Consider the following 9,927-nt stretch of genomic DNA (forward strand, 5'->3'; position numbering starts at 1 on the left):
TTTGTAATTTTTCTAATTGTCATATTCTGAAACGGTTGCGATAAATTTCGTTGGTAAATTGTTTGCCGTGATCACGTATATATATATATATCCCGGAATAGTTAACTCGTTTGATCTTGTCTAGAATATAAAATACCCTTTGGAGGTGTTCGTGTAATTTTGAAACGTCTAACGTACAATGATCCTTATTCTGTTCTCTAGATTTGAATCGGTGAAATATATATTTTGTTACGAGTTATCGAACCTAGATCATAAATTTGAACTTTTTCTAGAACCATGTCGAGAATAAGAAAAGACCGATATCTCGTTCACGATCAATTTCGTTGAATATATACATAGAATATAAATATTTTTTAATTCAGTTCTAAACAACTCTTATCATATATATTTTGCCTGTAAAAGCAAAAGTTTTTAACGCTTTGTAGAATTTTTTTGTTCTCACCCAACGTTACGTAGCTTATATTTTCAGGTGGGGTACTTTATGGATATTTTTTAAAATTTTGTGATAAAGTAATAAACGCAATTGAATTTTATTTACATATTGTTTTGTGCTTATCTTCGTTGAATAAAGATGCGGTGATGCATAGCATATTATATTTTGTTATGTACACGAAATAAAATAGCAAATCGACATCAGTCTAGTAGATTTTTAGTTAACTATAATCTATACGTTACAAACAACGTTACGATTTTATTTATACAGATAGATATCACTATAAAATATTTCTAACGATTTAATTAAATCAATAATTTCCTAATACACCTATCATTAATATACTTAAATGATAAATATACGGTAGCAAAGCGTCGCCAGTGCATATTTTTGTAACTGTTCTCCATATTCGTCATTGACATTTCCATCATTGATTTGTGTCACAAATGCAGTAGAAAGTTAAAAGTCACTTGTTCTCGGGAATACATTGGAAATTATTTCTAATCGTGAATGTTCTCTTCTGAATCTTTTCAACCAATCTCTCGAGTCGAACCGTTACATACATTTTTTTTTCGCACAAATCGCTTTCTAACTCAATAACTTCTAACGTTTTATAATTATTTTCACAGCGCGAGTATTGGACTACTTGTAACCCGAATATTCGGGTTTCTATAACGAAACGTTTTCGTATTATGACCTTGGGGTGATTGTAGAATGTAAAATTCCACTTGAAGTTCTTCTCTTATTATTTTCTCAAGTTCGCATAGACGATTCCGTGGGAAGACGCGCAAGTTCTTACGTGATCCAAGGCTAGATGATAGCCCGAAGCAATTTCGGCTAAACTGAAAGTTCCCATCCTCGATAAATATAATTATTCGACGATGGTCTAATATATTACAAAACTTGGGTTATCGGAATAAAAAATTGTTCATTGGAAGCATCGGTTTCTGGCAGATGTTGCGATACTTGTAAAACTAAATGAAAGTTTGCGTGTGCGAATTCTTACATTTAAGACACCAATTGAACAATGCTGTTATTGCAAAATTACTATTTTAGAAAGAAACATTCTGTGAAAGAAATTTTGAATCTGAAGCGGCACACTTGTGTCACTGTTACGACTAACAATTTGTTAAAAGTTGGTAAATATGTTTATCGTTTAGAACAATAACATTTTGTGAAAGAACGATATTTTATTTTTCCGCTAAAAATAGTGAAACTAAATGTTAAAATTTCATTAGATGATTTTAAGGATATGTCAAACGCTTCAGTTTCTTATTCATATTTCCAAATGATAGATTTTCTTCAATAATTCACATAATAATCTGTAGCGAAACTGTATATAAATTAGAAGATGGATAAAAAATTGTGTATCGTATACTTTTTCTTTTTGTACGATAATTAAACTTACATATCAACAAAAACACCTTTCAATATGTAATATATTGTTTTTTGTATTCGCCTTATATTTTATATGCAATTATGCAGTAGATAATTATGTGAATTAACGAAGAGGACTCAAAGTATACAGCTAAGAGGATTTTAATAAAGTTGTAATAAAGATTGCATAAAATATTACGTAGATGAATTTCAATTTCTTTAAAACCTGTTTTTGTGAATGATAGATATTTTAAAATTTAGAAAATATACTTGCTTCCATAGTACACATAATACTATATATACTACGTTACACGAAAACTGTTTTCGCATCGATTCGAAAAATATTTGTTCCTATCACGCAAGAATGTTTATTTTTATTTTTCATAAATTCCATTCAACTCGAAGCTTTCATTTTCCACAACTTTTATTTGTCTGTTCTCATTGAAACATGTACCGTGAAAACATTTTTCAAAAAAGTTCTACTCAAACTGTTCAAATGGAACCACCATAATTGTTACGACCTTTGATTAGAAAAACTCTGCATTCTTTATCCGCACGTGAGAATAAAAGATTGATATCTTGTTCGAAAGTATGAAGTGTGAAAGGGCAAAGCGTCTACGTCGATTCCTCGTTGGCACAAGTGAGAACTGTTTGCACTGCTCGTTCGCGACGACATAAAAATAATTCCAATTAAATATTTGTGCATCGAGTATATTCTCTGCCATACTAATGGTTATAGTTGCACAAACACTGTGCAAACGACTATGTTGAACGTAAACGCAAACACGGTCAAACTTTCAACAGTGTTTCTACTAGGATGTCAATTTCACAAGGGTTGTTAAATTTCTTGCGTTCGTTTGCTCAAGCGACAAGTACTTTTTTCCTACACGAAAATCAACAAGTTTCTGCATCCATTCCGAATCTACCGTTGACTTCACGCCTGTACGGTACATTGCGCAATACCGTTTTATTCTCTGTATAAAAATATCTGACACAACATCGGCTATAAATTCTCATTAACCTTTCGTATTAAATCAGCTCTTAAAACGAGTGCAAAAAATACTTGAATACTGATTGAAAATCGAAATTTTACTAGCCCATTTTATCAACGATCCGACGGTTGAAATTATGCGCGAAATTTGCAAATCTTTAAATGCCAAACGGTTCCTCGCTCATAGGCGTGTCTTGTGTTTGTGGCGTTTCGAACAGTTCCGTAATTTTCGATTTCCCTTTTTTTCATCGAGCCACTTCCTTTCGGCGTGTACGCCCGAACAGGAAGTTGTAAAAGGTGTTCGAGTAACAAGGAATTTATACGCCGCAAGTGTCGCAAGTACCATATTTTACATACCGGCCGGACGATCTGAGAATCGAGTCGCCCAACGAGGTACGGAATCGTCAAGTCTCGTAATTTTTAAGTACCGAAATACAGCGATACGCGTTTCTGTTATATAACGTTATGCAAGTACACGAACGTATCGGTCCCTGCACCTGCAGGATCGGGGCCCAACCGTGAATAACACATCGTGCGTGTCGTTCGTCCTGCAAAATTTATTTTTCAATCCCTTTTACTTTTGCTATTCTCGACTCTTTAATTGTACGACGCGTTCTCGGTCGAGATTTTGCTCAGAGACGTTAACACATTTGGGGACGAAAATCTCATTGAGGATACGAGGTGGAGACCAGGCGCAGCCGTGTCTGTCGTTGGTCCATCCCCTCGTGTTCCCCCCTCGTGTATCTCAATGAAGAAAAAGTCGACAGAATGCAGGAGATACGGGACGTAGCCACGACCTCGGCTTTCTGATCCGCGCGCGGCTACTATTTTGTCATTCCCGAATCGCGTGTCCGGATCATCCGAAAAATTTGAAGGTGTCCAGCTCGCGGAGAGTGGGAGAGAAACGGGGGGTGTGGAGGGGGATTAAATAAGGCATCGCCTTGTCCGAAATTCGCCGAATGTTGAGGTGATGGATATATAAAGGGATCCTGTGCACGATATTTCGAGTCAGTGCAGTGAGAAGCTGTTGTGATACCACGTTTCCTTACGACAACAAAACCAAAGTAATCATCATGAACGGATTGGTGAGTTCGACAACACGGTGTCCTCGTGGAGAGTTCGATAATTCTTCACGGGTGGTCGGTAGAAATGGAAATTCAGGAAACTATGTTATGCCATACCGCGACGCGCGACGTTGCGTAAGTGCATGCACATGGTGTATCAGAGCCATAAGTGAGGTCCGAGCTGGCTGTAGTGGAATTTGCGAAAACAAACGAACGAGTCACGGTAAACATTGCTCCCCGAACCGAGATACAACGTTTTCGAAAATTGTTGTTTAGATACAAAATTTTCCATTCGCTAAGCTAAGTTCTTTGCACCATCGCAAATATTGTATTTTTATTATCGAAGACTTTTATTACGCGTGTGCGGTGGTACGGGTGTAGGAACACGAGGAATAAGATATTCTTGATAAAGATCTGAAGAGTTTAGAGTATACTAAGACGTGTGTGAAAATAAATGCTGCCTAATTTGTTTACTTTAAATTCGTCTTTCCTTCCATAAACATTTGTAACGATACAAAGACGTAGTATGGAAAACGAAGAGTCGAATATCTTCAAAGCGAGTAGTCTGCGCACGTCTAGATTTACCTAGATATTTTGTATTATTTTGTTAGTTTCATTAGCCAGTTGTGAATTTATCTACATTTCTGATACACCCTGTACAGTGGGACGCGTTCAGAACGTTTAGGTAGATAAAAAACAACCGTTTGCAAAATTTGCAAATTTTTATATCGCCTCTTAGAATTTTCTCGTCGAGACAGAGTGACGTAAGTTGATCGAGACCGTGTACCGTTTTGTTAGTTTTGTTTGAACTTACATTTAATTAGCAACAACGGTCGATGTGATTAATTCGTGATGTGACAAGATGTTATTAGAAGTTTCTAATCGTGTGTAATTAGAACAGGTAAATAATATAAAATAGCTGTAAATTAAATATCAAATCTTAAAGACCATATAAAACGTCAATCTGACGTCTCTTTAATAGGCTCTTAAACGCGATTAGATTTTATTGTACAGTTAATGTGAAATCGTAGGATACATGATTCAATGCTTTTCGATGCTATATTGAACATAATGGAAAACCGATCATTTTAAAATTAAAATCACAAAATCATTTTCACTTTATCGTATTTATTACGAATCGTTATTTGAATTTCTTCTGGTTCGTTTTTAATTTTAATTACTAGGTACGATATACGTGTGAGGGTTCAAATGTCCTCAAATTTCGTATACAGATTGTTTTTAACTTTCTCCAAAAATTTCCCAGTACCGTTCAATCATTACTTAACGTTCAGCTCTTATTTACAAAATTTGAAATCGAAATTCGTATACTTCTCGGTAGTTTAACGTATTTACTACTCAAGAAATATGTATACCGTAACTTTTGCACTACACGATTAGAAAATGTCAAAAATTTCTACAAATAAAAATCTACATCATGTTTAGAATTCCTTCTAGCACGTAATTATATAAATTTCACGAACGGGATCCATTAATCGTTCACCGTTTTCGTAACAAAATTTACATAAATTCGTACACTATGAGTCATAAATTTTAATATCATTTTCTGTTTGGCAGAATTCCATCATCATATTTTATCAATGATGCTGATGAAAAAATATCATATATAGATTTTCACGTTTCGCTTGTATTTTGGGTAAAAAGTAAAGAGTTGTTTATAACTTTTTTTTCTACGAAGGAATGATTGAACGAGAATAAAAATCACTAGTCGTGTATCTTGCGTAATATAGTTTAATCAGATGTATATTATTTTTCGGAAACAAGTTGTTGTTGTCTTCTTGGATTCAAAACATGATAGGAAAAACAATCGGCCTCGATTATATGTATAATTTTAGATACAATAAATGATAAAATTCAAGACGATTATGAATCTAAACAGACTTATGTATCGAACGAACCATTGTGAGTTTAAAATTTTGAAAACTTGAAAAATGTCACTTTGATTAGATATATGGTATTCAATTTTGTTATCATTCTTCATTTTCTTACGTTGGTTAAAATCTGCAAACATTCAACATTTTGGACCGATAGTGGTTCACTCTTCAGATAAATATTTTTTCTATAATATACATAAATTCAACTCTTGGCAGAGTAACTTTTAAGATATCATACACAGCATACCAAAAATATCAAACATTTTTGCACTACAACCATTGGTAACACTGACTCTACAGATCGCGTGTGCCAATTGACACCAATGTCCCTCATACCTTAAACACTTTCCCATATTTTTTAGAAATTTTGTTAGGAATATTAGCACACAATTTTGCTCGTGTTACCCAATCCCATATATTTACATTATTTATCCCATTACTTAAAATTTCGATGCTCACTGGGCATTTTCCATGTACTCTTAATAAATGAAAAAAACTATCAATTTACTGCTTCGATCATTTAACCTTTCCAGGGCCGAATTATTTTTATTAAAACAAACAACGATTCCAAATGATTTAATACGATTCCAACTGATATCCAACTGATACCGACCCGTAGCTATTGGAAAATTTAACGAATATTTCACGGATATTTATTTAGAACGTGAATTCGTCATTTCCATATTACGAGTGTGTGAAGTGTTAAAACATGTGTTAAAATGTTTCAGATAATCGCCCTGTGTGCCATTGCTGCCGTAGCATCCGCAGTCTCTCCGGTTTCCGTGGATGTCCCAATTCCAATTCTGAGACAGAGTGGGGAGGGTCCCAATCCCGATGGAAGTTACACTTACAACTACGAGACAGCTAACGGCATCCAGGCCCAGGAAGTTGGCTATCTGAAGTACGCTGGCTCCACCGCAGAGGCTCAGGAAGCTCAAGGCAGCTACAGCTACACAGCACCTAACGGCGAGGTCGTTCAAGTCTCTTACGTTGCTAACGAGAACGGATTCCAACCCCAAGGTAGCCACATCCCAACCATTCCGTCTCATATTGTCAGGGCTCTCGAACACATCGCTGCTCATCCCGAGGAGAACAACGTCTCTGTTCAATGAGAAGGCGGGACACCTGAATTTCGGCACGGAAAGAGGATCAACCTGGAGACACCTCGACGATGATTTAATTGACTGTGTCAATAGATGTCGAGGATCGGACAAAGTCAATTGTTCTACTTCCATAGTAGTGGTTCTCGATTCTTGAACAACGATCCACAAAGCTTTCAGACCCGATTTTCCTGTTTTGCGATTACGTTTACATTTATACGAGTGCCTCGATATCCGCTTGTTATTTCATTAATTCTGAAAATTGTAAGAGAATGTTGAGGAGGCTTTGTAAATAAACTGTATATTGATATTACATATACTGTTTCTTCGTATACCATTTCTTCGTAGATTGGAGAGAATCTGTTGCATCTGTGATCGTTTTTCATCGTTATTTTCATGATATCGTAGTATACACGTTCTAAGGTACTGACTTGGAGGAAGTTCAACGAGATTATTTAGTTACAGTGATTCCTGTTTTTAAGTGACAAACTCTACCGATTCGTTTAAAAGTGGGCAAAGTAGCAATTTTCATCTCAAATTGATATCGATAAGGAACGCTTTCATTACTCAAACATAAAGAATGAAGGGAATGAGTTTAGTGTACATATTGTCCCTGGAAAACAAGAACTGCTGTACTTGTATTTTTCGAAAATCCAAACGGTACAAATTTGTAGGATACTAACCTGTAAACGTTTCTCTCGTTATTATATTTTACCTAGATCCACTTTATGAAAAATCAGACTCGTCTATATCTATCAAACTTTCATTTTCAATTTACACAATTTTGACTATCCTATATTTACTTCTGATACTCAGGTTTAGTTCCGGTTCAAGAACATTTAATAACTTTACCTTTTATGAGTCTACTTCACACTCTTGTATGGTCATGCTCAAAGTTTGCAGATATTGTGTTCTAAATTATAGGTTTTATTGGTACATTGGTAAGTCTATTACGTATTGAACCCGTAAAATTGGTGCACTATTTTTAATTATACAATACGAGGGATGAAAATAATTAAAATATTAATAGATATACAAATACTGTTACATGTAATACGAGAGACGTAAATGTAACATATATTGGAACATTCTAATTTGTTTGGAACACAATTTTAATGTACAGTAATTCCTCGATAAAACGTACACTTCGAAGTTGCTTGAAACACTTCAAGGACTTGTGCTAGTAAATTTGTTCTTGTAATCAACCTTACGTATTTGGAGCTAATAATTAGAGAGAAGAGTAAACGAAATAGACCAAGAGTGAGTGCAACAGTAAACGTACCTCGTTTTGGAAACGCTGCGTGCACCTATGTAACCTAAAAACATTTACACATTCCTCGTTATATCTTCATGAGAGTATTCTCAATGGATCGATGAGATTCTTCTCATGAAAATGAAACCAGATACAGCTGTATTCTGACTATTTTTCTATATACAACGTTATACGAAGCATCTTTTAAGAAATTTTTATTGCATATAATTAAAAATGTAATACAGTTATATTTGAATTTAATTTGATAGGTAAATCTTGCCAATTCATTGATAATACTCTCATGAAGATAAAATGAAAAAGAAATATAATAATTTTCAGCTTGCATTAGTAGCTGCTACACCGATGCACATATGATATCGCTTTGAAGTTCAGTCGGACAATTTTTAAATTAACAGTGAAGGATGATTCGGTATATTTTATAGAGGTACAAAATTCACGTTTTAATGAGAGGCTACTGTATTGTTATATCTAGTTAAAGCGATACAGACATGACATAAATTGGTGTTTTGTAATTTGTTTAGTCGTGCCACTATCAATTGGGATACAATGTTCATGCATTGCATGAATTTTTCTTGTTCATGCATATCATATAAAAAACATTACTGCGCAAAAAATGTTATGTTACCTTGGGTAGGGATGTGTATCTCTATGTAAATTATAAATAACTGCAAAAACGATTTAGAAACTGAGTAACAATGTTTGCAAACATGATCTTGTACCTAAGAGCAAGAGTAGCGAACCTACGTCACACGCATTTGATTTTAAATAAAATTCATTTTAAATTTAAAATTGGAAAAACATGAACATTTTTGGAAAAAAGTATACAAATTGAAAATATTTTTTAATAAATTGCATATATCTCAATGAAATAATACGGTTGGTCAAAAAATTGATATATTTTATATTATATCAGATCATAGTATTATAAATCTACCAACTGTGTGTACGGTTAGTTAACTTTCTGCACTAGGCAATAAAAAAAAAAAAAAAACAATCAGTCCATTACAAATTAAAATTGAAATTTTACTATCATCTCTTAGATCTTGGAGCTAACTAAAAAATTTTAGTATAATAAGGAATTAAGGGCCAAAAAATCTTGAATCTTGAGTTTGAGAAAAAAAGATCAGTGTTACATATTTTTTCTTTTTCCCTTTAAAATAGAAGAATAAATAAAATCCGATTAAGTGAGTTTTGGAGTGTAATCAAATTACACAAATAGAAGAAAAACTAATATTCTAATTAAATGCCTGTTAAAATAAATAGTACTATTTTTCCTTGAAAAAAAGATTGGAAAAAGTCCAGATTGTAAAAGCAAATTTTACTTTCATAAAATTTATCTCAAATTTTTTAACAACGTTAAATTTAAAAACCCGTTATGAAAAAGGAGAAAATTAAATTTTCGATCGTTTACAATGGGAGTGTTTACAAAATTTGTTTTTCAAATACACAAATTTTAACATTTTGCGATTTTAACTACAATTGCTTTTCTCCTGGACCCTTCAATTGTTTTTGTATTGTATTTCAACTGCTCCGAATTAAATCGAGACAATTTTATGAAAGTGCGATATTGGTTACATTTACAGAAAATTTAAATAAACGCAAATGTGTTACGTACACCGTATGGAAAGAGTTAAAAAATCTAGAATCTTTTTTCAGTATCAATTTTCCGTACAGAAGTTCGAAAAATATTTGTCCAGTTCGTTATAAATTTAAATATTAGAACGCGGCGCGATAGTAATTTAAATATTCGCAAATTAAATATTGCTCAATATTTTTAATAAATTCTCATGTGACACG

At 33.7% G+C, this 9,927-nt stretch overlaps 1 protein-coding gene across 2 annotated transcripts in view; it reads left to right on the forward strand.

Annotated features, from left to right (window-relative positions):
* The window catches only part of Cpr18 (cuticular protein 18), a 23,349-nt gene extending 16,206 nt beyond the window's left edge, over positions 1-7,143 (forward strand). The window contains exons 1-2 of one of the 2 annotated variants that reach the window (XM_076319389.1): positions 3,856-3,886; positions 6,486-7,143. In XM_076319389.1, coding sequence (XP_076175504.1) covers positions 3,875-3,886; positions 6,486-6,869 — 396 coding nt within the window. In that variant the 5' untranslated portion in view covers positions 3,856-3,874 and the 3' untranslated portion in view covers positions 6,870-7,143. Of the gene's footprint in view, positions 1-3,855; positions 3,887-6,485 lie in introns of those variants that run through there. The other variant, XR_012993195.1, reaches the window with a different exon arrangement.
* Positions 7,144-9,927: the final 2,784 nt, after the last annotated feature.

Source organism: Ptiloglossa arizonensis, chromosome 9, assembly GCF_051014685.1.
Source record: "Ptiloglossa arizonensis isolate GNS036 chromosome 9, iyPtiAriz1_principal, whole genome shotgun sequence".
NCBI lineage: Eukaryota > Metazoa > Arthropoda > Insecta > Hymenoptera > Colletidae > Ptiloglossa > Ptiloglossa arizonensis.